Raw genomic sequence first — 25,769 nt, forward strand, 5'->3', positions numbered from 1 at the left:
ACCACAGAGATCATTCATGAAATTGAAAATATCATTTAGAATAACTATTGATACATGAACGAAGCAATTTAGTGGCTACACATTCTCGCCATGAGATAATACCGAGATATCTGAATAAGTATAATAAGTTATGTAGTCCAAGTGGTACAGGTACAAAAGTCGAAACGAATTTCCTCTGGAACAGATGCAGGTGACAGCAAAAGACAAAACAATAGAAGCAAGTTAAATTAAAGCTTCGAGAGCAGAAGGAGGTGAAAAAGACAGATTAATTGGTGATGGTGCTTCAATTCCGGCGATGTAGCAGGAAGTGGTCACTTTTTGGCGAAGGGATTCGTATCTATGTCGCTGTTCTAAAAAATGATAGACCATAAAGATCTACCCAAAGTATTGATATCATTGAACACTCACCGCCACACGGCCATAACCCGGTTAAACTGAAAACGCACAATCAACTTGCCATGACCATACTCTCAAGGAACGGAAAAATAGACGTACTAATCAATAGCAGGAATAAGTGCTTTACAGACGTCCAAGGCAACCGTCAGTGTGTTATCAACCTCCCATAGGGCAAGTGATCTATCCAAAGAAAGTTATACAACAGATACAGGAACAAGCCAAAAATCTTACCGATGGATCTGACCCATAAACCAGAAGACGAAAAATGGACGGCGAGCTAGGAGATTACTCGAATGACCTGTTACTGTATGCAGGCCAAGCATGAAGCGCTCCGCTACGGTCGCCTGATGTGTCACTGAAGATATAAAAGGCGTAAAAAGTCTGAAAATAGTCGGAGATGCATTGGGGCCAATGTGCTTACGCCACTCTTCAGCCTTGTCGCGGTGGAATAGGCCGCTAACGTTTCTGGTAAGTTGAAAGGCCACAATAAGGGGCAGAAGAAACATGTGAGAAAGGGGCCTAAACTTACGCGGACACCAGAGGGATATATCGTTGGAACTCATAAGATATACACATGCGTGTGCTTGAGGAAAAGTGTCACAATGACGTTACCAAGAAACCTAGATAATGAAAGACTTACTTAAATATGTACTCCCTTGCCTGAAAAATGAAGGCTCTTTCAATTGCACAGGTATGTCGATTTAAAGCCTGCTCAAGACTGTCTGCTTCCAACCAGGCTTTCATGGCGAATTCTGCCTTGTCATTGTCCGTAGCACGGGTATTGCCTCGCATCCGGATGCAGCCATGCCACAACAAGAAACTTCGGTCGTGCAATGCCCAGACAGTGTCCTTAGGCGAATAGCTAGACAGGGCCGGAGATTTGGCAACAGATTCTCCAGAGAAAAGTAGCGCGTACTAAAAAACAAAGGAATCAGCGAGACCTAAGAAGTAGGATATTAAAGATTATACATACATTGGCAGGATCCGAGATAAACAGGTCTAAGCCTTGTGACCTATGAGAAGTGGTGTACGAGATGTGTCCTGCAGCAAGCATCATAGAGCTCCAGCATAAACGCCTACATGATTCTTTGCGAATTTCAGCCTCAGTCCAGGTATCGTCCCAAGCTGGTGTAGCACTCCACAACGGAGCATGTTCTGCAGCAGAAGGCCAGTGCTCTTCCAACGTAAAACTCTGACATGAACATCCAATTTCGTCGCATACGCCAGGGTGGGATGCTACTGGAAATTGCTCAGGCAGCCACGCAATCTGCGACTTTGGAGAGCCTAAAACTGCTGGTACAGTTCCAGGTGAGAACATCGATGTGTTTGGATCTCCGGCATCCATGGATGTCAATGAAAGACTCCGTATAATCGAATCGAGCATAACCATTGACGACGTCGATCTTTCCGAAGAATGCCGGGGATGTGCACATATCTCGAAAAGGGCAAGTAACTACAGAGAGGCACAAGCCGAAATCAGCAGTGAGTAACAAGTAGCAGGATAGATGAATTCACAAACCCATGCTGCTTGTGCAAGTGTTTCGTCAATCCATCCTGCATTGAAACTGGCATCCATGGCTGCTTGTGCTTCATCTCGAAAACGTAGAGCACGTTCCCTTCCTTCTTTTCCATATCCAACTTCGGAACTTTGCCAAAAGGTTGCTAGGGCCAGTAATGCAAGAATTAAGCTAGGCTGAATTCTTTCTCTGCGTATTGGATCATAAAAGTTCCCAAAAAAACTCGGAATATGGAAAAAAGAGAACCAATAATTGGAGGCCCTGAAAAGAAAACGGAGATCGGCGGTTATGCTTTGTGTGGCCGTCATGCGCTGTGATACAGTGAGAGCTTGCAAACGGGTGGATGTCGGAGATAGATACAATGATAGCAGAGAGTCCCACCAAACTTTGCGGGTGAAGTTCAGGGACGGTTCACTGACAAGCTCTGGCCCATTGGATTCCTGATTTTCATTTCCGTTTTCATCGAGTTCAATAATAAATCCTCGATTGGTGTTATACGACGGTACGATATTTTCCATCTCAAGACCATGGTCATAAGAGATTATCTATATCGAAATAGAAATTAACGATGTAATCGTATTGTATTAGATTCCTGATCTTACGACGGACGCAGCCTTTCTTGAATTGGAAAGCGTTCCAACACCTAAGATACCCGGACATTGTGTAAGGCCATGACAACCGCAAGGCGAGTACGACGATCGCGAGTAATTTGACATTGCAACAAAGTTGCTTGTGTTACCGCTAAGATCAGCAGGTATTTCAGGTGAAGGGAGCATAACATTTGAACTGCTCATGTCTCCATCCTGAGGCGACTCATCGCCAGTGACGGATTGCCGAGTTAGGAATTGTTGATGATTTGTTTGGTTTGTGTCAGAAGTCGAATTATCACGAGTTCTGCGGCGGCGACGAGGGGCAGGCCCGTTATCACCATCATTCCTAATATCCCGTGCCATACGTTGACGAGCACCTGGTGTCTTGTCTGGACCCCTCCGCTTTGGGACGGAATCGTAATTACATTCTCCATTCCCATTCGCCCTGCGTCCGCAGTTGTGACAAATAGGCTTTGCACCGTCGCATCGTATTTTTCGTGTCCGACTAAGTAAAAAATTGTCAGTTAAGTTAAGAACGATATATCAAACATAAGACTTGCCATTGCAAGCATGCGACATAGACACGAGCTCGAGGCTTCCCCTGAGTTGTAGGAGGTTGGTCCGGAGCAAGTTCAATGCGAGGCTTTTCACGCCTGGCCTTCTTAGGTTTTGGCTCCACATGAGAGGCTTGGGACCCGATGTTGGGCCAAAATTCTGAGTCACCCGAATGCTCAGAAGCTGGGCCAGTCATTGCAGAGCTTGTGCCATGAGTAAAATGAGACGCAGAGTGAGAGTAGGTATCTAGCATCCCATTGTCATTGTTTCTTTTCGACGTGCTTGGACTGGGGAGACGGGCAATTTGCTCCTGGTAGGAAAGTCCGGGAGGCATATGCATCTCTGAAGAGCCGCTGGCGCGACGATCGTAGGATTGAATGTACGGCGCGCTAACTGGAGAGTTGGACTCCCTTCTCATATTGTATTCGAAGCCTGAATCGCTGCTTTGACGCGCGTTTGAGTAATGGTGTTCATTAGAGGCTTGATAAAAGTCGGCCCGGCTATGGGCTCCGGCATATTGGCGAGACGGATTATCTGGTGGAGGAGCCAAAACATGACCTGGCATATTGTGCGACACATAGTACTCTTGCTGCCGGTATGGTTCCGAGGGCGAAAAAGGTTGGTCTTGGGACCGTTGTCGAGAATTAGTAAAGTTGTACATGACGCTCCAACGGCGTTTCCTTCGAATATACCAGATCAACGAAAAGGAAGAAAAGTAGTAGAATGCCGCAAAAGAAAGATTAGAGGGCCAAGGGAGAAGTTAGAGCGAAAGAGAAGAGGGAGAAGTAGAGGAAGGGTTGAGCGTTGTTGCAATACATATAAGATTGGGCTCATCAGAAACCAGCACCCTTACGTAATCAATGGGCTTGGCGCCAAGAGCGGCCAAAATCCAGCTCGAAAAAAAAATCAAAAGTTATGTTGACGGAAAATGGTTTCAGACAAAAAGTTTAAAAAAAAAAAATTCATAAATGTGCATATACAATCCTTACTACTAGCCTTTATGCCCACAATAATAGAATTACACCTCAGAGGTCAAATTGTAGTCTCTGGAAGTCCATAATGAGTCTGAGAGGTATTACTTAGGCGTGACTTATTGTCACGTGTGGTCACGTGTACCATTATATAAGCGGCCAAAAGAACATTGTCAAATTTTCGAAAATCTCCCAAACTCGAGAAAACACCATTTCTGACGTGTTAGACTAAAAAAAAAGGAAAAAAATTAAAATCTTTATAACTTCTTGAGATCAAAATTTTTTTGAAAAAAAAAACCACAGATGTGTTCAAAGAAGCATAACCTACATATCTGTGGTTCAAAAATGTAGAATAGTGTGAGTGCAGAAGGGTTGAAAAGGTTCGGAGGTAAGCCAACTTTTGCTTACCTAAGGGGGTGCTGGTTCCTGATGAGCCCAATCTTAGTATCTCCAATCAACAGTCTTCTAATCCTTGAGCGTTCTGTTGATAGGGTTGTGACCAAATGCAAGTGTGACCGTCCTTCGCCCTTTTGGCAAAGGGACTGCCGTGTGGCGTCTTTGTTTGTTTTCTGATCAAACTTTCGTGAAATGGTTCCTTACACCCTCAATCTTGTTCTTTCCTGCAAGCCGATGCTCTCCCCTTTGTCTGAGTCTCTTGATCAGCTCCAGCTCTAAGCAGGGCCAGTGGCAAAACAAAACTATGGTATCTTGGGGACTCCTGCGACTCCTGACCATCTTGACCGGCAATCTCCAAGTCCAGAAACTGTAACCCTGGATCGCATGCATGGTTCTCTGGAAAAATCCAGAGATATTCTCACTGATCCCACACGCGTCTGATTGGGCCTTTAAAGCTGAAAATTTGGGCGAAGTGTTTCTTTGCTCCCTCTTTGACTAGGGAAGCATACCTCTCGTTGTCTGCTTTTTCTACACCTTGCGCCACAAAACTTCTTCTCTTCATATCCAAACCTCGTAGTGCTTCACAAGCGCGGACTTGACCAGAATTCATTTCTCTGAACTATATTTAAAATTGACAAAGGTTCCCGCGGCATGAAGTTTCACTGGAGTGCAAACGCCAACCAGAGTTTCTCCGACACGAGCTATCACACTGCTTACTGTTGTCCGCCCGTTGCAACAATTAGTCCTTCAGAACCTGTTTAACAGTAGATATCCTCCTGTGCGCCTCTTTGGTTATATGAGGTTCGTGGTTGATGTCGGGTCTTTAGACAAAATTTTGCTGCATAGGCCTGAATTTGTTTCAAGCGAAGTTAAAGTGAAATTGACATTTTGTCGCTCATTACTTTGTCCGACTTATCGACCAGTGGTCATTCCGTTGGAAGTCATAAATATGCGCTTCGTCCCCTCTCCAATTCTGTCACTTTTGACAAGCTCTTGATGATGATGTCTATGGCACTCACACTGTTAATATCCAGCCAAGATGTTAACGTAAAACAACTGGTAGCTTTCGGAAAACATAGACCCTGTCGAATAAATTTTCGCCATCTAGGATCAAACATCGTCTTGCTTCGACTTTGACGCCTCTGAGATTGAAATCCCCCTCATCGACCTTTTCAAATTTAATTGTCAACATCATCAAACACGTGGAACATGACAGAACCCCATCGTTCCGCATTCGATTGCCCTCCTATGTCCCTCAGCCTTTTGTTTTCGCAGACCGGGGCCCGTGAAAGTCGAAGGTAGCCGGTTCTCCCTTCCCTATAAGAGATGGATAAACTTACCGCGTCTTCCAGAAATCCAATATGCACTGTGCATGCGGATAAAGTTCTTGGGAAATGAAGCATAGAACCTGACTGTTCCCTCACGTGGACCATGCCATGACTTAATTCACTCTGGTTAGACCCTTTGTCTCCCTCGAAATTACCAGGAATAGCATACTCGACCGCACGGTAGCACCCCCATCATATTGCCTCTCGGCTCTTCAATAAATCCCATCCAACTTATTATTCTCCGTCCTGGCTCCTGTTTGTAGAATATTTACTTCTGTCACAAAACCCCTTTCCTCGACATGTCAAGATCAACTCCCACCTACCGGCGTCGGACAATGCATCCGCATGCTCATGGTTCTCCGCCCCACAATACTTTTCTAATGTGGAGCAAACTCGTCGATATGGCTTTCGTCGCATGTTTCTTCCTGTTCGCTCGGGCGTTTCTGTTTTACGACTTCGCATATCTCAGAATGGTCCCTACTACCGGGAGCGACTTGCTAAGCTCTCCAATGAACAGAGACATTGCCACGCTGTATAACGCCACCACCCCGCCAAGCAACGGGATATATGATGATGCCCTACCTCCGAGTTGGGGCCCCGCTATGGCGACCAACTTTACTACCAACGACGATGAGCTACCAATGGAATCTGTCTTTGAAGATGGCAGCCACGCCTTTGCGCAAAAACCGGAACGTCACGTTCCCAGTGTCTCGGCGGCCGACAGTCGTGATGCTGATGTTGATGACGGTTATACTCCTGAAAAGGAACTGCAGTTGACAAGAGTTGCACCCAGGATGGAAACCAGTAGTACTTCGCCTGTGTTATTCTCATCCTCCGACACTCGTGATCCTGATATCGCTGCTGTTGAACGTGTGACGGCTCGGATGTGGCATGATTCTGATTATTACGGTCGAGACGACTATGTGACTACCGACGTGAAGTCTGATTCTAAGGTCAATTCTGGTCAGGATATTTCTCCGAAATCCAGATTTTTTCCGTTCGAGCGCGAGTATGATCAAAGGTCCTTGGACGACGAACCATTTCTTTCCATGGAGGAATATGACGGTGAAAGGGAAATATTCGCTCTCAAAATATGGATTGACAGGAAGGCTTGGTAGGACAAGATATTGCCAGGCATCCAGTGGTATTAAGTGCTTATCTGACAGTTGATAATATTATCTGTTAGTGGCTGTTGTCTCTCATCAGTTGTTTCATTCTACCCTGTTATAATTCCTGTTATACTACGTAGAAGTAAATGGTTCTATGAGCAACGCATAACCCCTAGAAAATTCCTAACAATTGTATTATAATATCACACCGAGTTATATTGCATTGAACCATACACCGCTATAAGCTGAAAGAATGAAAAGAAGGGGCTAAGCAAGCGCCGTCTTAAGCGCCAGGAATGTCTATTTATAGATTCTCACTGGTTTTACAGAAAATAAAGCATCAACGAAGCAAATGAACACCAATGAGCACATCATGCTCCATAAATATTAACTATTCTTATTCAAAGTTATGTAACGGTGAAGGATTCGTAAAGTTATGTAGTACCTTTATTTAATAATGAGTATAAAAATGCACGAGAAATTTTCATCTTGCAAATGCAGTTTGATTGAATCGATGTATGTACATTTTACTACAAATGTGACGATGCTTTGGTTACACTCCCCGGGAAAGATACAACACAAGGGCGGAGAAAAATTACACAAAATACACTGAAATACTACAAAGTCTTGAAAGCAATTGATAGGTTCTAAGTCCGAAGCCTGGGTCCGAGTTCGGTCGACAAAGCCTCACGGTCCAGTGGAGAAACGCCCTCGCAACCAGAGATAATCACTTCCGACAGGGTGTAATCTGGATACACCGTGTCTGTCCATTTCACCCTAGCTGCGATAGCCTCGGTGATAGCTTTTCCGCTCAATTGTTGGCAATTAATCAACCTCAGCTTTTGAAGTCTAGGTAACCGCACACGCACACCATTCTCCTCTTTAACAGGACGCAGCATTGCAATCACCTTGTCGGACATGTCGGATGCGACGATATGGAAATCCTGCAAGAGATGCAACCGGTCGAACACGTAGCGGAAGTCTTTGGTACGCATGTCGCAGAAATCCATCTCGAGTATTCTAATTGGTGGATGGCACCGCTGAATAAGCTTCCGAAGACCCATACCAGTCGCCTGGTCGCTCCAAGGGGATTGAGAGAAATCTCGGGCTTCGTCTTCGCTATCGCCTTCCTCTGGAGATTCGGTGGGAAGTTGGAAGTCGACATTCAAGTGGGACAAAAGGAGGTTCTGGAGTCGAGGGGTGTTCAATGATGAAAGGAGGGCCCGAGCAAAACATGTGCTTTTCAGATGCAAGCTAACGAGGTTGGGAAGGTTCACGATCGGAAGAGGTCGGATAACTGCGTCGTCGTGCGGCCATCCAGAGAGGTAGAAAGATTCGAGCTCCGGGCATGAAGTTAAGAATTCGAGGATGAATTTTGGCTGGGTGTGGGGACCAATCTGGCCGTCTTCCGCAATGCTGACATGTACGAACCGGAGTGGAGGATTTATGCCGGTGGTAGGAATTCGGGACACCCAGACACTGAGGCTAAAACTGATACTTTGATCAGGACTGGTTGGTGAAATGCTGATTCTGGGTTCGTCCTCATCGAACTCGTCTTGTTCGCTATCATGAAGAAAGACATGGAGGTGAGTAAGGCAATCGGAAGTGATGTTTAGGTCGTCCACACGAATCTCTTCCTCTCGTTTCCCACGCAATCGAAAGGTTCGCCAGCGGTCAATCGAGGATAAGAGGGGCGACAAAAGTGGGAGGATGTGATCAGTATCTTGAAGATTAAGTTCAACATCGAACTTTTGAGGTTGACATTTCCGTCTCCACAACAGCGCCTGCGGTTCGGAGACATTGCAGTCAGGATCCGCGTCCGAAAGAGATACTGTTCTCCACAGGTACGGGGATGTGTCGATGAGCTTTTGCCACAACCAAGACACCTTCCGGAGAGTAAGAGGCGATATGGGATGGTTCGCGACGCAATGCCCAAAGATTTCAAGTAGGAGTTCTGCTGGAAGAAAGCCTATCGTCGCAAATGTTGAGTCATTGCGGGTAAACGGTGCGGAATCCTGAAATCTGTTGACAAGTGCAGCGGTATCAGACATATATGTCATAGAAGAGCGGGGAGGTGTGGGGTAACACGGAACCTAGTACCATTAGCAACCAGTCAAGAGACCGTGGGAAAATGTGCATCCGGAGAATACACGGCACTCAGAAATGAACAAAATGGCGTCCTCCGGTTCCGTCGTCGCACTTTCGGAAAGTCGACTGCGCAGTCAGGATATAGGACCAGGATTAGTAACTCAAATCAAGGCAATCCAGGATACACAAAATTGCGATACAATAACAAAATGAGAGACATACAGCTGATTCCATTGACGGCATGTCAGTACTTTGAAAACCAGACCACACTGCAAATTCTGGGTGGGACAATAGAATTATAAGGGAAGATTTCAGCAACGTCCTCGACGTTCTGTTGAATCTGTTCGGCCTTGCTCATTGTGCAGGAGGAGAACATGTCCAGCTGACTAATCCAAGCAGCTTTTTGATCTGCTGTACAGTTTTTCGGAGTTTGCCGGTTAAGCCACGGGCTGTTTGTGGACGACCAAAAGAGATACACACAAAGCCCGTCAACGTCGTGCCCGCCCGCCCCCGCGTTCCTTCCCTCAAGAAAAGCCAGCCAATATGCCGGGAGTACGAGACGTCAGGTTAGACTATGCGCGTACCCGTCGAACGATCCCAGAACGCTGATTTTACTCGGTCTTCAGCGCAGAAGAATTTATTGCTGCTTATGCTTCGCATTTGAAGCGCTCAGGCAAGCTGGAAGTCCCAGCTTGGGTTGACATCGTCAAAACTGGCTCATTCAAGGAGCTCGCCCCCTACGATCCCGATTGGTACTACGTCCGAGCAGGTTCGTAGTTATAAGTTCTTTCTGTGATTTGATCGCAACTCGACTTATTATACTTTACAGCTGCTGTTGCTCGCCACATTTACCTCCGCAAGGACGTTGGCATTGGTGCCCTTACTAAACTTCACGGTGGACGCAACCGACGCGGAAACCGCCCTTCCCACCATGCCGATTCATCTGCATCTGTCCAGCGTAAAGTTTGCCAGTCCTTGGAGAAGATTGGTGTGCTAGAACAGACAGGCAACGGTGGACGAAGAATTTCCCAGGACGGCCAGCGGGATTTGGACCGCATTGCTACCGCCGTCGTCGAGGAGCTCAAGGCCAAGGAAGAGGAGGAGGATGAAGATGAGGAAGAGGATGAGGAGGATGAGGAGTAAACTTGCACGGCCATGATGTCCTACACTACCTTCCACGTATGATCTTGCATGTTTTTATCTTTTCACTGTATGCAGCATGCGCTTGCTAAAAATGCCTTGTCATCGCCCATCTTGTGGATTTCAAGCGTCGCAATACTGGTCTTGGGTCTCCATTTTCTAGCATTAGCACCGTCATTGTCAATATCCTCGGGTACCGATGCTTCCAAGTGCTACCACGATTAATTCCATGTTTTGATCGTCCGGTTTGAATGAACATTGTTGTCGCCAGGAGGAATTATATCAACGGAGCTATGCCGATTCTTCTCGCTTTCTATGCGACAATTATATTCTGACTATCATTGGTTATGCATAGTTTGGTCCCTGATCAATTCAACCTATACTTCTCCACGCTCCATATCAACAATCGTTGTTACTTATACATGTTGGTGGTACTTCCCATGGAGTGAAGCATTTCAGCTGTTCAGTATTCTAGATGTTGCGATGGTGTTCGGTGCTTTTTTGGGAAACATTTCGGCATGAACCTGATGCCTGACATACTTATATAGACCGCACAGTCCAGTCTTTCACTGCCTTCACACCCCCATCGATTATTATCTTGAGTTCTTTTGGAGCCATCTCTCCGGGTTTTGCAATTTCTATCGTCGTGATCACATCATGTCATACCAGTCACTCATCGGGAAACCTGCGCCAGCTATCACTCTGGACAACTACGATGGGCAGTCGTTCACTTTCACGCCTGGCGAGAAGGAGGTCCCTACAGCCTTGTTCTTCTATCCTGCTTCAGGTATATCTGGAAGCCTTGATTGCTCAGACCTTGTTGGATGACTTGTGTGTTTGTTAGGCTCCTATGGGTGCACAAAGCAAGCATGTCAATTTCGCGATGCTATTGCTGGTCAGTTTTCTATTGGACCAAGAATTATGCCAATCATGTTCTTGTTTGCAATTGGAATTCCGAAGGGATACACTGACTCTATGCATGTACAGAGAAAGATACCTTTGGACCTGGAAAAGTCCAGATAATAGGCATCAGTCCGGATCCTGTGGCCAAACAGAAGGCATTCGTAGAGAAGGAAAAATTAACGGTATGTTGTGGTGCTCTCTGAAGTCTAAAGAACTTAGTTCATTGAATCTGAACAGTATCCTGTCCTCAGCGATGTAAAGAAAGAAGTTTTCAAGGCCTATGGAATAGGCAAGGGGATGCTGGGTATGGTCGCTGTTGCCAGGGTCACATTTATCATTGATAAGAAAGGTATTGTGAGGTACGACGTTATCGTATGCATACCTTGTACAGAACAGTGGACTCACGTTTTTCTTATTTGTAGAGATGCGCTTGATGCAACAATGAACTATGGCGCACACTCCAAGTTCGTGGAGAAGTGGCTTAACAGGTTGCAAACGGAGGATGAGGCCAAAGCAGAGACGCCTACGACGCCGGCTACTGAGAATTCTCCTGCTACAGCTACTACAACTGCAGAAGCACCTAAGCCGCAATAAGACGATGGCGACGAACTATATCTTATATGGTGGATAGCGGGCAACGAAATCAAACAATTTGAATGTTATTGTTACACATATCCATATATGAATCTATGCTGCGTTTCGGGTTTTGTGTACTAATGTATGTCTTCTATATATATATACATACTTACGTGCCTGTGGTCCTTACGGAAAGGCTGCCTGCTACCTGACATCAATCTTATGAGAGCTTATGCATATGCCTTGAACCAGGCCTGACCAGGCGATCCATGACTGTCATTTCCGCTTCAGATACCGAGGCGCGTCCTACGGCTACCCCGCATCACGTGATATATCTCCCCCTCAGCCATTATCACGCGCCAAAATGCTCCTTCCTCCATTCGACGACCTCGCTCAGACAGGCATTAGGGTATCTGGCACAGTCAAACCACTTGACGGTAGAGACTCACTAGCCTTGCCATCCTAATATCAGTGACGCCTGCTCGATATCATTAACGAAGCCTCGGTGTCGGACTCGGGACAGACGATTCGTTTCTCACACAAGTCAACTGGCCTGCAAAGCCTACATATTACCGGATCTCTAGTTACCCGGACGGACACATAAGTGGCTACTATTTGTGCTACCAAGAGCAGTTTTAGAGTCTTAGACTTCGACCCCTTACAACTCCTCATTTTTCTCCCCTCACATCTTGCTTGCGCTTTACGATGCCGATTATTACGCCAGTGACGAAGATTCTAGGGATCCGAGTGTATGTTTCCATCTGATGTGCTGCTCAGAGTTTTTGGAGCCTGACATGCGTGAAATGATAGTCCTATCGTGCAAGGAGGAATGCAATGGTATATGACCATCTCCATCTCGTCTACCGCAAGGATAGGAGATTCGATGATATCTAATCTATGTATACATTGTCTAGGGTGGGTGTGCCGAAGTTGGCAGCTGCAGTTTCAGAAGCTGGAGGACTCGGTACGTTCTGCAGCTTTTTTTCTCCAAGATCATCCGACGGTTGACCTTCATTCGTCATTCTGTGATAGGTATCCTGACTGCACTGACCCAACCTTCCCCCGACGCACTTCGAGAAGCCATCCGAGAGACACGCAAACTCACCTCAAAACCTATCGGTGTCAATATCACGTTGCTACCCAGCATTAATCCTCCTGATTACCAGGGATATGCGCGTGCCGCCGTCGAGGAGGGCATTAGGATTTTTGAGACTGCTGGAAATAATCGTGCGTCGCGACCTTGTTGTGCTTTTATTTCAGCTGAAGTCCTGATTGGCTTGGTATGCTTAAAATAGCCGGACCATTGATTAAATACTTCAAGAGCAAGGGATGCGTTGTGGTGCACAAGTGCACCACTATCAGGCACGCGAAGGTGATGTAGCGGACTTGTATGGTGTGGATGGCTTTTGTACTGATATCAAAAAACATGCAGAGTGCTGAGAAGCTGGGTGTTGATATTTTGAGCATTGATGGCTTTGAATGTGAGTATCGACTATTTTGTATCTGCTGAATTCTGTAGACCTAATAAACCATGAAGGTGCTGGACATCCTGGAGAAGATGACATTGGCGGGTTGGTGCTGGTAAGAAAGCATGGTATACACAACGGCGTTGTTACTAAAATGCGAATCACCTTCAGCTGGCCCGAGCAGTCAAGGAGCTCAAAGTTCCTTTCATTGCTTCTGGCGGTATTGCCGATGCCCGAGGTTTCGCTGCTGCATTAGCCCTCGGCGCCAGCGTGAGTTTCATTGTGTTCATGTTGTATTTTTGTATTTGACTTACTTAAACATATTCAGGGAATCAATATGGGTACGAATACGTGGTTACTGATTTCCTGAGTAGACTGCTAACAATTATCCATAGGAACTCGCTTCATGTGCACAGTCGAATCGTATGTCTTTTGGCGTTTTGTCGATGTCTGATGAAGTGTTATTAACGATTGTAATAGTCCTATTCACCAAAATATTAAGGAGAAGATCGTTGCGTCAACTGAGCGTGACACGGTCCACATTTTCCGCACTCTGCACAATACTGCCCGCGTGTTCAAAAACAAGGTCTCGATGGAGGTTGTTGCCATTGAGAAACGCGGCAATGCCAAGTTCGAGGATATCAAGGACCTGGTGTCTGGAGCCCGTGGACGATTAGTATATGAGAAGGGTGATCCTGATATTGGTATCTGGTCCGCGGGTATCACGATTGGATTGATCAACGATATACCGACCTGCGAAGAACTGCTAAGAAGGTTTGAAAGGGAGACTGAGGAGATTGTGAGCGGATTGAACAAGGTGGTGTTTACGGGAGAGTCGTGCCCGGTGTCAGGAAGGGCGAAACTGTAGTATATTTATGGATGGGAACACTATTAAACATGAATTCGGATTACACCTGGGGCTGTCACTGCGCGTGCATGTTGAATGTGAAAGCGGAGACGCGAAGGACAGCGTGTAAGTGTCTCGTGATCGTGTTGAAGCCATGAGGCAGGACCCCAAGCGACGCCGAGGGCAAAATGAGAGGACGGCATGTGCCGGTGGCCATAAATGGGCTGGTGATTGGGGTCCTTACTGCAGCGTGGTGTTGACGGGGGTTGGTCCACTGAACACGGTTGATATTTGTTTTTCGATTTGCTTTGTCGCTTTCCTCTTTGCTTTCCTTGCTGTCTCTTCTTCTCTACCACAATGTCCATATCTCCTCCCCGCACCCCAGGTGAGGACCGCCTTTCAGCCCAATTCACCGCCGTAAAGTCGACCACGCCGACCTCCGATACCTCTTCCATCATCGACGATGTCTCTTTTGACTACGTTTGGGACAAGCAGGGCAATTTCATTCGTAAATCAAAAGACGAAATGTCTCCAAAACCCGACCTCGGTTCAAATCCATCATCGCCGCCCACACCTCCGGAATCACCTTCTCAACCCGAACCTGTTCCCAAACCACCGTCTCCAGATATCCTGGACTCCCCATTAACCAAGGGACCGCTTTCTCGGTCAGAAAGCGCGTATCCGATTCTCACAGGGTCTGGCGCTGGTGCTGCTTCCACGCAGACTGACATGCCTGTGAGGCTCTTTCAACGGGTCGCGTCTGGCCCCGCAATTGCCATGGCATCTAATCTGCCTCCAACAACCTCGACTGTACAATCTAAGCCACGCATAGTGGCACGGCGTGTAACAATGGAAGATGGGCGCGATAGACAGGAATCTGTTGCCTCCTCGCGGTCGCGTCAAACATTAGACTCGAATGCACCAAATTACGCCCTCATAGAAGAGAAGGAAAACATCAGCGATGCCGACGAGATCCCTCATGCGGAAATCCAGAGAGCATCCATTGCCACGAAGATGCGGAGCTCGCCACCGCTGGTGACACGCTCCATGTCGTCAGCTAGCTCACGCGTCCCTGCTGCCCGCGCAGCATACCTGGCAAACGGTGCGAGCAGCCTGGGCGGCAAACCACTAGCTGATGTCCCTGTTCCCCAAAGGACACAGTACTCGCGCCCAAATTTGGCCGGAACGCGTGCAGGGCGTATAATGAAAACGACTTCCGGTGCTAAATACGTTAGCTCATCGACAGCGGCAAATTTTGACCGGATTTCCGAGCTCGAGGCTAGTGATAACGAGAATGCTGGAAGTCGCTACTGTCCGAAGGTTTCCGTGGGGGGAGAAGATACCGAACCAGAGGATGAGCCTGCACGCGTTGCTGTGGACCCTGCCATGATCCCCTTACCTGCAGCATCAATTCCTTCCTCGATGGCGCCTGTAGGTATGGTGCGCTCCAGGACACAATTAAACGTCAATACCGGTGCATCTAGCTCGTCTCTGTCAGTAGCTGGAAGCAACCGTCCTAGGAGATCAGCTAGTTTGAGTGAAGCGGGTTTAAGTAAGTTATAAGAGTTTAACGCTATTGCTTGAGAGTGTTCATTGGTGATTCAGACAACGATGAATACCAGCTGCAACTACAGCAGCAATATCAAAACCCGCACTCACGACCGGGGACCAGCCTCGGTAAATTCTTTTTATTCTTAGTTGGTCCTAGTTAGCCTTACTTGCCCTTTAGGCCTAAATGGCGAACCTGCAGTAGGAGCGCGGAGAATTGCTGCGCAACAACGAGAGAAGCAGGGCGCGGAAGCCCGAGCTATCAATCAGAGTAACAATTAACCTCTTTTCTCTTTAGCATCCAATAGCTAACCTTTTCTCTGTAGAATACCTTGCGGAAGCCCCGGAACGTGAGTGCAGCAAAGCACTCAATTGGATTGTTTTTATTCATTTCTTTAATAGGTCGTGAACACGAAGTACGCCAGCAGCAGTTATCACGTCAGTCACCTTCTCCTACCCACAGCCAACATGCACCGTCCTCGAAACCTGTTCTTGGACACAAGCGACGAGACTCAGACACGTTGCGTATGGCACCACCACCTTTGTCCGCTACTATTATGACTGGCTCTCCCACCGTCGTTGAACATCAACGCGCGTCACCGCCACTTTCATCCCGTCTGCAAGTGCGAAATTCGCCTCCAAATGGCAAAGGTCGTATATCTCCGATAAGCAAAGGTCGTGCATCTCCCCCAGCAGCTACGAAAGGGCGCGTTTCGCCGCCCACGGCAAAAGGTCGTCTGTCTCCTAATCCTGTTGTGGCAAAGGAGCTGGCGAAACATCGACGAAGTCCAACTGCACCTGAATCCCGGAACCTGGAAGTTGCTCCAGAAAAGTCTCAGCCTGTGGGCAAGACGTGGGCAGCTGCCGATAGAAGGGATAGTAACGAAGAGTTCGAATTTGCAGTTCCAGCTCTCCCTGCAGGCAGAGAACGCGAAAGGGAAAGACAACAAGACAGAGAACGAGAAAGAGAGTACCAGCCAGACAATCGAGACAGGGAGCGACGGAGTCACCAACCACAATTGTCGTTGCCGCAATACCCCCAGTCGGCTCCGTCGATTGCAGGCTCGTCTTCTCAGGCTTCCAATCTTCAAGCTCCAAATTTACCAGGCAGCAGGCATATGGTGGTAAGTTGGCAACGGCCAACCTGGTTCCTGTCTCGCTTACCATTTCCTTTCGCCCACAGGTGAATAAAAAAGCGTATGCTCGACTGGATATGATTGGAAAAGGAGGTTCCTCACGCGTCTATCGCGTCCTGAGTGCTCAAAATGAGCTATACGCTGTCAAACGTGTGTCTCTGGACAAGACCGACGCGGAAACAATGAGCGGTTATATGAATGAAATTGCGCTGCTCAAACGCCTCGATGGGAACAGAAGGATTATCAGGTTGATTGACAGCGAGTTGAAGCCGGGCATTCACGGGGGCAAAGGGCATCTATTGCTTGTGATGGAGTGCGGAGAGATTGACCTGGCGAAGCTTTTGGCTGACCAGATGAAGGAAAAAGTCAGCATGATCTGGGTGGCATATTATTGGCAGCAGGTACGTGATATTTCTTCTACTTTTGCCGATTATCTCAATTATGTTTCTTTCTTAATGATAGATGCTCGAGGCGGTACAAGTAATTCATGAGGAGAAGATTGTACACTCTGATCTGAAACCTGCTAACTTCGTGTTGGTACGAGGCCAGCTGAAACTCATTGATTTTGGGATTGCCAACGCCATTGCCAATGACACGACTAACATTCAACGAGACCACCAGGTAGGATGTGATTCTCTTCCAAGATTGTTTCATTGCTTACATTCTCTTAGATTGGTACTGTGAATTATATGAGTCCTGAGGCAATCGAACTGCCCGACGGAATGCGTAGACTTAAAGTGGGCAGAGCTTCGGACGTCTGGTCATTAGGCTGCATCCTGTACCAGATGGTCTATGGTCACCCGCCGTTCCAACATCTTTCCGTTTACCAGAAGATGAAAGCCATCCCGGATTCATCCTACGATATTGACTATCCAGAATTCACTACACCTACTGTCGCACCTTCTCGAAACTCCAATGGCGGTGCAAACGATGCAGTGGAACCACCAACGAAGCTAGAGCATTTAAAACAGAAAGTTAGACCGGATGTGATCGAGACGATGAAAAAGTGTTTGTGTAGGAATCCTAAAGATCGCGCTGACATTACCAATGATTTGCTCAAGGACGGGTGGTTGACGATGCAGAGTGGTACGTCGTGACGTTATTGACTCCCGTAAAGTGCTAATTAATCATTCTGCATCACAGTAGAACCCTCACCTCCGAACTTGAAGGAACTCTTGCAAGAGGATGAGACCGTGATTGACCCGCATTATATGAGCCAGCTGTTGGTTTACGGAATCAAGTTGGCCGAGTCGTCGCCCGATCCATCTCAAGAATATTTGCTGTCGGAAGCCAAGGTCTGTACTGGTTATCGTTGCTGTCTGTTAATCTTGCTGACATCTCCATTTTCACAGCGATTGGTTCAGGAGCTACGAGCAATACGCCATCAGTAACTTCGAACTACGAATTGAATGAATCTCTCAAGCAATTAGAATTCCTCGACCCCCTTTCGGAACAACTCATCCCATTCAAAGTCTTTCATTGTTTCTTCATCCATGCCATATCTCCACTTCAACTCATTCTCTCTCGCGTTGCTATGTCATATCTCTACAGTCGCCAGTCGGAGAACACTCCAAAGGCAACCAGACTGTTGTGTTTATGTGCTTTGTATCATCGAAAACTCATGTGTATGATTCTTTTCTTTGCATTCTTTTCGTTCTTTTCTCCGCTTTCTCATAAATCATAAGTTCTTTTCCAATCCACAGTCGTTGATAATAATGCCCGACGCCCCTACAATATCTCTCCTATTTTCACCTCTTTCCATGGCATCTGTTGGGTATCTTCGTTGCATCTTGTGTCGGAAACTACGGACCTGTCTATGTTCATTAGTATGCCTACTTATCATCATGCCACGCCACCTTTCTACGTGCCTACTCGCATACAATCATTCTTTTCTGCTCAACTGCAGGAACGCCGCACTCTCTTTCCCATCCTTCCTCATCCAACAAAAGCATTTTCCATCATCGTCATCTCTTCTCGCTATTTCTCGCTCTTAATTCCCATTACGTGTACAGTGTATTCATTCCACATGCAAATTTCAAAATACGCATTTTTCACTTCTCCCTTTCCCCCACCTCCCCAGGATGTCTACCCCTTCGCGTTTTACGATCACTTACTGTCCAGTATTTTTTCGTATCACGCAGGATATTGGTATACTTGCTCACGACTGTTACTTTTATGGAGTATATACAGTGAACAAATAAAAACTATTTATTACCGTTTATCCCCCCTTCCATCTTTTGGGAGGCGCTGGACGTCAAGCTGAAGAAGACGAACGGTTGTCGTTCCATCCGGGTTGGACGTAGGACAGATACGATAGGTCAGCTAGCAGGCCATATGGTTTCCTGAAATGTCCGCGACTCGTCGGAGGATTATGTCTGCGAGACGTCGCCACTGGACGTCCATCGTCGTCATCGCCCATCCGATGTTGATGAGTAGCGCCAGCCTTCGGTGTGCGGAATCTGACAAGTTTTGATGTTGGTATGACTGGTGCCGGTGAGCCTGCTGCTATGTGCATCATTTATTGGATGGACTGCTTATTGACCGCGGGCGGACGCTAATCAATCATTGGTTATCCGAGTCTTTCATTTCATTAATTTATCAAATTTTATGGTTAGTATGCATTTGCATGCTACTCTGTCTGTGGTTTGTGATGGGAACAGCTTTTGAAAGGGATGGTTGCTGGGGAAAAGGGTGATGGATGAGGATGATGGCGTCGTTTTTACTGTTTGAATTTCGGCTCTAGGATGAGGACGCTGGTGTGTCATTGATCTCCTGGCTTTGACAAGCTTCCTCGTCCTATTCAGCGCCCAGTGTTGGTTCTATCTTTAGAAGCGAAAGTGTGGTAGGTCCGTGTTTTCTTCTGAGCTTTGTCCTTGCTGAAATACCATTTTGACCGATTTATTCTAGACTACTCTGTATACAGCTCTGTAGGTTAAGCCTTTAACTGTGTGTCTGTTCCATATCGTCTAGTGCTCAAGTGATTAACATCATCTTCGCTACAGTCAGTGATATAAATAGACTCAAAATGAACGAAGATCAGTGCTGTGCCAAAAGATTAACTACGTAGCTGTGTCCTCCCACTTTGACATTCCGACGTGCCAAGAACGTATACGAGCGGCGAAATTGGACTTTTGGGCGAGTCATCTCTTCTCTCTCTGTGTGAGGCATTTCGCTGATAGACTGAACCTTAGTTTCCAGCGCGCACAGTCTGAAATCCGTGGTGATGCTGCTGTCAGATGTCTTCTCGGTGGACTATAAAGGCTGAAGGATGAAGGCGGTTGTTTCGTCAGTCAACTCAACCAGCCTTCTTTTCTTTCTTTCATTCGTTCTCTTTCAGTTGCGCTTTGGTCGCTTCTTTTTTTTTCGCCTTTCGACAATCTTTTATCCAAGCAATCTCTTTTGAGCAGGTTTGCTTTTCATGTTCTTTCGATGTTTTAGTATCTAATAGATTTTTTCTATTCATCTAGTTTCAAACCCTCTTTTTACCGGATATCAACCATTTGCATATAAAAAAATGTTCTCCAAGATTTTCAAAATCGCCGTCGTCGCCTCTGCTCTGGTCGCAAGCGCCGCTGCCCTTCCCACAAGCGTCAACACACTCAGTACGTTCTCACTTTTCCCAATCCACTCACCCTTGCAAAAGTCTCCATGCTAACACAAATCCCTCCCAGCCGCCCGCGGAGACATCTCCTTCGACAACTGGGGCGGCATCTCCTCTTTCTCCGGGTTCGACAACTTCTACGGCTCGGACAACTTCATCGGCGCCATCTCCTCGCAGACCGTCGTCGAGCAGTCCTCCGAGCTCGTCTGCCACTCCGAGTCCATCGAGATCATCCAGCAGCGCCTGCTCGTGCTCCAAGAGATGGCCAAACGCATCATCACGGAGCAAGTATGCGAAGTGGAGACGCAGACGGTTGTATTCGAGCAGTTCCACGCGAGCCTCGGCTTGTTCAGCCATGATCTCCGAAGGACGTCGGGACACCATGTAGGGTTCGATGAGAGCATCACGAGCCACTTTAGCGATATTGTCGCGGAGGATGATAGTCTTACGACGGACGACTTTGGGTTCACTGGCCATGATCTCGGTGCGCACACTGTGGTTGTTGGCGGGAGCAACTGGGTGGATGCGACGTCGCCTGCCTCGGTCGGTGCGGCGTACAGTGCTGCTAGGGGCGCTTTCTACTCCTCTTTCTAAGTGAGTGTTTTTAAGGATTGAAGTGTCTATGCTGCTATTTGGTTGCTGATAATTGATGATAGAGGGATTTGGTCTCTTTTTTGCGATACCCTCAGGATAGAAACGTAGACTCTATAGTACATTAGCGCACCCTTTATATCTTCGGTTCTTCCCTCCATGCTCACACTTATGGTTGTATATATGTCCAACAACGGTTTGAAGCATGCTCTTACTTTCCCCTTTTTTTCTCTTTTTTCAAAAACATCGATCAAACCTTTTATGTTCTTCGTGGTTTGGCCTTTGTCAAGCTGTTCTTTATCCTTGGTAGTAGGCTATACTGCTTCGCGGTTTAGAGAACACCTTTTTTTTGGTTGGTTGGTTATTTAATTGTTTGACTTCAATAGTGTAATGAGTAAAGTGTCAATATACGATATGGTTTACTTATTCATGCTGTGTTTTCTGGTGGAGTCTTCGCGGTGGTCCGATGGGTGGTGAATGAAATAGGGGCTGGAAGTCTATAAAAGGATGTGTGTTTGCCAAAAAAAGGCAGTTGCAGTCGCGGCTGCGGCGTCGCGCCGCAGCATACATTTGCAAGAACAGGCGATGGAAATTTTTGGAGAAAAAGTTTGAAAAAAAAAAAACCACTCGGAATAATCGATATTTTGTGTATATCTGCGACGTAAGTAGCACAGTAGTACAATTCCCGGTTCAACATTCAACATTCAAATATTCAACCTTTACTCCTTAACTTCTCCAATGCCACATTTCGTCCGGCGCCGTGACTTTACCACAAGACATTAAGCAATCCACACTCAATTCTTGCAGCAATACGCCTTGTGCCCCGTCCAGCAGCACGACCCAGTGCCGCACGCGTTCTCGTTCGTCTGCTTGTACCCCGACGGGCAGGCGCCGTGGCAGAACGGCGCCGTACCGGTCCAGTAGCAGTCGTCGGCTAGGACGGTGCGCGCGGAGAGTAGCAGGGGGAGGACGAGTGTCAGGAGGGTGAGAGGGTGCATTGTGTTGGGTGTTGGATCTTGGTGGAGGTTGTTGTTTGTTGTTGGTTGGGTCTGTGGGAGGAGGTGAGTGGATGGGTTTGGGTTAGGGAGGTGGAGGGAGGCTTACGAGGAAGTGGAGGTTGTGTATCGGGATTAGAGGTATGAGACGTAGGACCTTTATAAATTTGATTAGATTGCTAACGGGACGCTGCTGAGCTTGAGAGAATACGGAGATGGGCGTAGGATGTGCTCGGTATTTGGCTAGCAGTAGCCCCGTCGTTATTGCGCCCTGTGGAAGATAAAGTGTCCATAGCGGTATGTTGGGCGCTAGTAAGCGTGATGTGAACGTATATTAGTGTTGGCTGGTATATAGAGTTGTAGATGTAACACCGCAACATACCGTTACAGTTGGATTTAGTGAGCTTGGTTCGGATTCATGCAGATTAGCTTGGTTTGAGGGAACCATAGCTTATAAGTGGTAGGATGAACGCTGTTAAATGGGCCGTACATTTACAATCGACCAAGTCGATGCCAATGGGACTATCCGAAAAAAGATGTGCGATTGCTGGTTGTAGAGAAGGTAAACTCCGCGATATCCCGCGCCTCATTGTAGCTCTTCTCTCATAGCATCGATGTTCACAACAGCGCGCCTGCGCCTCCGCGGATCGACGCCCAACGACGCCGACAACCTCCTCGCGCTGTACAACGACCCACGGGTCGCACCGTGGATCACAGAGGGATACATCGTGCCCAAGCACGCATCGTACCTCGAGACGATCAACGCGTTTATCGCCTCGTGTGTGCTCTCATGCGTCGTCGAGGAGCTGGAGAGTGGAGAGTTTGTCGGGCTGTGCAGCTTTGTCGGGCAGGGCGAGGCGAAGAACCGGAATGCGATCATGTGCATTGCTCTGCTGCCTAGGCATTGGAGCAAGGGGTACGGGGCGGAGGTGATGGGTTTTTTGATTGACTATGCGTTCCATGATATGGGGATGCATCGGGTGTCGCTGACGGTGTTTGAGGGCAATGAGCGGGCTATGGCGCTGTACCGGCGGTTGTGAGTTGTTCTAATACAAATTGTATCGCTTGCTGATAGGAGTACAGAGGGTTCGTAGAAGAGGGGAGACACAGGAAGATTGTGTGGATGAATGGCGGGTGGAAAGATACGTACTACATGGGCATCTTGGAAGACGAGTGGAGAGAACGCAAACAGCGCCAAGCCGAAGCGGAACAGACTTTGTCTCTTACCACCACCACCACCACCAACGCTAATAACACTACTGATACTGAAGTCTTTCACGATGGATAATGTCGTCCCTTCCCACCCACATCCAGATCCCATACGAACCGCCCTTTCTCCCAGTGCTGCTCTCCCTCGCCGCCTATCTCTATCTCCTCTCTACCACAAATGCCCTGTCTGAATCCATCACCAACGCCCCTCTCCTTGGACCCCTCCTCACAGGCATCCTCCTAGGACCCAGTGTCGCCGGTCTCATCACTCCCGCACTCCAAGAGTCCCTCATCGCCCTCGGCTACATCGGCCTCCTCCTCATCGTCTTCGAAGCCGGGCTCTCCACTCACCTGCCTCTGCTCTTCGCAAACGCCGGCCTCAGCTGCGCAGCCGCCCTCACCGGCATCCTCGTCCCCATCGCCCTGAGCATGGCACTCCTTAAGAGCGCGTATGGCTACACATCGCTGCAGTCCTTCGCCGCAGGTGCCGCGCTCTGCTCGACGTCCCTCGGTACGACGCTCGCGCTGCTGACGCCGCCGCTGCGCCGTACGCGGGTGGGCAGTGTACTCATGGCTGCCGCGTTACTGGACGATATCGTTGGTCTGGTCATTGCGGGGATTATACCTGGGCTGGCCGGGGCGGAGGCGGGCGGGGAGGGTGTGAAATGGGAAACGATCGTGCGCCCCATATTGGTCTCGATTGCGTTTGGAGCAGGCACGCCTGCGCTGGCGTGGATCGTGAGGAAGAGCGTCTTGTATCTGATGTCAAGCGCCGAACGAGCACATGGACAACTGGGGGCGCATCTATCCACGTCTGCGCGCATCGGGAGAAGGGTGCTGGACCTGATACAAGACACCCGAACCCAGCTCTTTTTGACTGTGCTGGCACTTTCTGCGTTCGTCGCGGGGACCAAGTATGCAGGGACGAGCGAACTGTTCGGGGCATACCTCGCTGGCGCGTTGCTGGCGTACATATTCACTTTCGAATCTCTTGGTGACGCTACAACCACGCGCGTTGAGGTTAACGATGCGGAATCTCCGAAGTCACCGTCGGTGTCACCAGTGTCTGATCTGTCTGAAACGACTGCAGCACACGCGCCCTCCTCATCACCACCACCCTCCGACATACACGAACCAGAATCCAACCACTACATCAGCCATGAACCAATCAACCTCCCCTTCGCCGCATTCACCGCACACCTCCAGCCGATTCTCGCGCCGCTCCTGGGGCCCATCTTCTTTGCATCCATTGGAGCGGCGATACCCGTCGGGTCGCTGTTCACTATTCATATCGCAGGAGGAGGAGTGTCGCACGCGGTGGTGTGGAAGGGGCTGGTATATGCGCTGCTTATGGTGCTCGCGAAGATGGTGGTGGGAGTATGGATGCTTGTGTGGCCCGCCCCCCGCGGTCGGGCTGGGCACGGGCGAAAGCGCGAACGAGCCAGAAGCAGTTGGCTTACTTCGATCCGTGCGGTATGGGATAAGATGAAGAAGTTGAGGAGTAAGTGCAGCGAGAGTGAAAATGGACTTGGGTATGGGTGTGCGCGAGAGGCGAGCACCGTCGAGGAGGGGGGTGTATGTGAGCACTCGCCTGATACCGCTAAACGTGGGCGCGCCTCGACGGCGTTGGAAACGAGGCGTACCGCCGGTTCCGAACATCACGACGAACACGATCTGGGTGACGGCGGCCATGTGCACGAGCCCTCGCCTCGCCGTGCGGCTGCGCTCCTTGGTCTCGCGATGGTCGCGCGCGGGGAGATCGCGCTCATTGTTGCGCAGCTTGCTAGGCCTTTGCTTGTTGATGGCAGACTTGGACTTGGACTTGGAGGGGACGAGGAACCGTATGCGGTGGTGATTTGGGCGATTGTGGTCAGCACGTTTGGGGGTGCGGTGGGTGTTGGGATGTTGTTGGGGAGCTGGAGGAGGCGGAGGCGGGATGGCGGGGAGGAAGTAAGTGGAGTGGGATTTGGGATTTGATATATAGACTGAGCAAGGGTTGAACGTTGAAAGTTTGAAACGTTGAGTTTTGTATATGAACACGAACAACCCTGCAGGCAACCGTCAGGTCAATTCGAATTTTCAAATTACCCCAGACTTCTTTTCTGCGGCGTCGATGACATATGTTACCCGCTCGCCCGCTCGCTCGCGTGTAAATAACGTTATTCCTCTCTCTCAAGTTTTTGTTATGTAAAGGCACCACATTTCTAGTCTAGAGAGGCAGCGCTAGCTTGTTGGACTTACATTTTGATGGAGGTGGAGCGCGTCGCGTTGTTGTCGCGTGTCGCGTGATCTTGGCATTCCAGTCAAATATATATACGCGTGGTGGCGGTGGTCGTGGTGAGGTTGGTAGGGGGGTTTGCATTATCATTATGTCAAAGTGGAGCGCTAGGACAGTGCTAGAATTTTACGTTGTTGAAGACGTGTACATACGTATATCCGGGGCGGTATAACCTGAGTGTGGTGTTGGTACCTCAGGCTATGCGTACCGCATTTGAGATTTGAGATATTCAGACTTTTTGAGGTGAGTGTGTCAAGGCCTTGGGTACTAACGGGTGTGGATGCAGTCGTTTTCTTTGATAGTCTAGTTTATATAGTACCCAAACTACACGTTTTTAAGGTACTGGACGACATCGGACACGGTGCACTTTACCACACCACAAAGTGAAAACCAAAAAAAACAAACCGACGAGATCAGTGGCGGCGGCGGCGGCGTTGATGACGAGGATTATATCATGACATGGCTTTTTGACATACTCTGTCTTGGTCGGGACTCGGATTCGGAGGTCGGGTGCTAACAGTGCTAACAG

The 25,769-nt window shown here is 48.3% G+C and overlaps 8 protein-coding genes across 8 annotated transcripts; 7 read left to right on the top strand and 1 right to left on the bottom strand.

Moving 5' to 3' along the window:
* Positions 1-222: 222 nt before the first annotated feature.
* JR316_0006875 (uncharacterized protein) lies at positions 223-3,623 on the bottom strand (the record flags this gene model as incomplete). The annotated part of the gene is made up of 12 exons (XM_047892620.1): positions 223-350; positions 409-434; positions 496-576; positions 628-751; positions 818-861; positions 926-979; positions 1,037-1,311; positions 1,370-1,849; positions 1,916-2,458; positions 2,516-2,905; positions 2,929-3,008; positions 3,053-3,623. The coding sequence occupies 12 exons, from the start codon at positions 3,621-3,623 to the stop codon at positions 223-225; spliced, it is 2,796 nt and encodes a 931-aa protein (XP_047747902.1).
* A 2,510-nt stretch (positions 3,624-6,133) lies between these two features.
* JR316_0006876 (uncharacterized protein) lies at positions 6,134-6,871 on the top strand (the record flags this gene model as incomplete). The annotated part of the gene is made up of 1 exon (XM_047892621.1): positions 6,134-6,871. The coding sequence occupies one exon, from the start codon at positions 6,134-6,136 to the stop codon at positions 6,869-6,871; it is 738 nt and encodes a 245-aa protein (XP_047747903.1).
* A 2,622-nt stretch (positions 6,872-9,493) lies between these two features.
* Positions 9,494-10,093, top strand: JR316_0006877 (40S ribosomal protein S19-A; the record flags this gene model as incomplete). The annotated part of the gene is made up of 3 exons (XM_047892622.1): positions 9,494-9,516; positions 9,577-9,719; positions 9,780-10,093. 3 exons carry the CDS (start codon positions 9,494-9,496, stop codon positions 10,091-10,093), a joined length of 480 nt encoding a protein of 159 aa, XP_047747904.1.
* A 654-nt stretch (positions 10,094-10,747) lies between these two features.
* Positions 10,748-11,587, top strand: JR316_0006878 (Putative peroxiredoxin; the record flags this gene model as incomplete). The annotated part of the gene is made up of 5 exons (XM_047892623.1): positions 10,748-10,877; positions 10,935-10,985; positions 11,078-11,175; positions 11,231-11,352; positions 11,416-11,587. 5 exons carry the CDS (start codon positions 10,748-10,750, stop codon positions 11,585-11,587), a joined length of 573 nt encoding a protein of 190 aa, XP_047747905.1.
* A 687-nt stretch (positions 11,588-12,274) lies between these two features.
* On the top strand, positions 12,275-13,903 carry JR316_0006879 (NADH:quinone reductase; the record flags this gene model as incomplete). The annotated part of the gene is made up of 11 exons (XM_047892624.1): positions 12,275-12,318; positions 12,380-12,406; positions 12,484-12,533; positions 12,602-12,796; positions 12,865-12,941; positions 13,002-13,050; positions 13,107-13,150; positions 13,207-13,305; positions 13,364-13,376; positions 13,431-13,458; positions 13,516-13,903. 11 exons carry the CDS (start codon positions 12,275-12,277, stop codon positions 13,901-13,903), a joined length of 1,014 nt encoding a protein of 337 aa, XP_047747906.1.
* A 336-nt stretch (positions 13,904-14,239) lies between these two features.
* On the top strand, positions 14,240-17,957 carry JR316_0006880 (Serine/threonine-protein kinase mph1; the record flags this gene model as incomplete). Its single annotated transcript, XM_047892625.1, has 10 exons — positions 14,240-15,434; positions 15,488-15,559; positions 15,612-15,701; positions 15,757-15,780; positions 15,833-16,554; positions 16,614-16,967; positions 17,029-17,187; positions 17,238-17,652; positions 17,710-17,861; positions 17,919-17,957. The coding sequence occupies 10 exons, from the start codon at positions 14,240-14,242 to the stop codon at positions 17,955-17,957; spliced, it is 3,222 nt and encodes a 1,073-aa protein (XP_047747907.1).
* A 2,123-nt stretch (positions 17,958-20,080) lies between these two features.
* JR316_0006881 (uncharacterized protein) lies at positions 20,081-20,761 on the top strand (the record flags this gene model as incomplete). The annotated part of the gene is made up of 2 exons (XM_047892626.1): positions 20,081-20,168; positions 20,238-20,761. The coding sequence occupies 2 exons, from the start codon at positions 20,081-20,083 to the stop codon at positions 20,759-20,761; spliced, it is 612 nt and encodes a 203-aa protein (XP_047747908.1).
* A 1,606-nt stretch (positions 20,762-22,367) lies between these two features.
* JR316_0006882 (putative N-acetyltransferase YoaA) lies at positions 22,368-24,939 on the top strand (the record flags this gene model as incomplete). The annotated part of the gene is made up of 3 exons (XM_047892627.1): positions 22,368-22,789; positions 22,837-22,971; positions 23,025-24,939. 3 exons carry the CDS (start codon positions 22,368-22,370, stop codon positions 24,937-24,939), a joined length of 2,472 nt encoding a protein of 823 aa, XP_047747909.1.
* Positions 24,940-25,769: the final 830 nt, after the last annotated feature.

The sequence above is a fragment of the Psilocybe cubensis genome, chromosome 6 (assembly GCF_017499595.1).
Source record: "Psilocybe cubensis strain MGC-MH-2018 chromosome 6, whole genome shotgun sequence".
In the NCBI taxonomy this organism is placed as follows: Eukaryota; Fungi; Basidiomycota; class Agaricomycetes; order Agaricales; family Agrocybaceae; genus Psilocybe; species Psilocybe cubensis.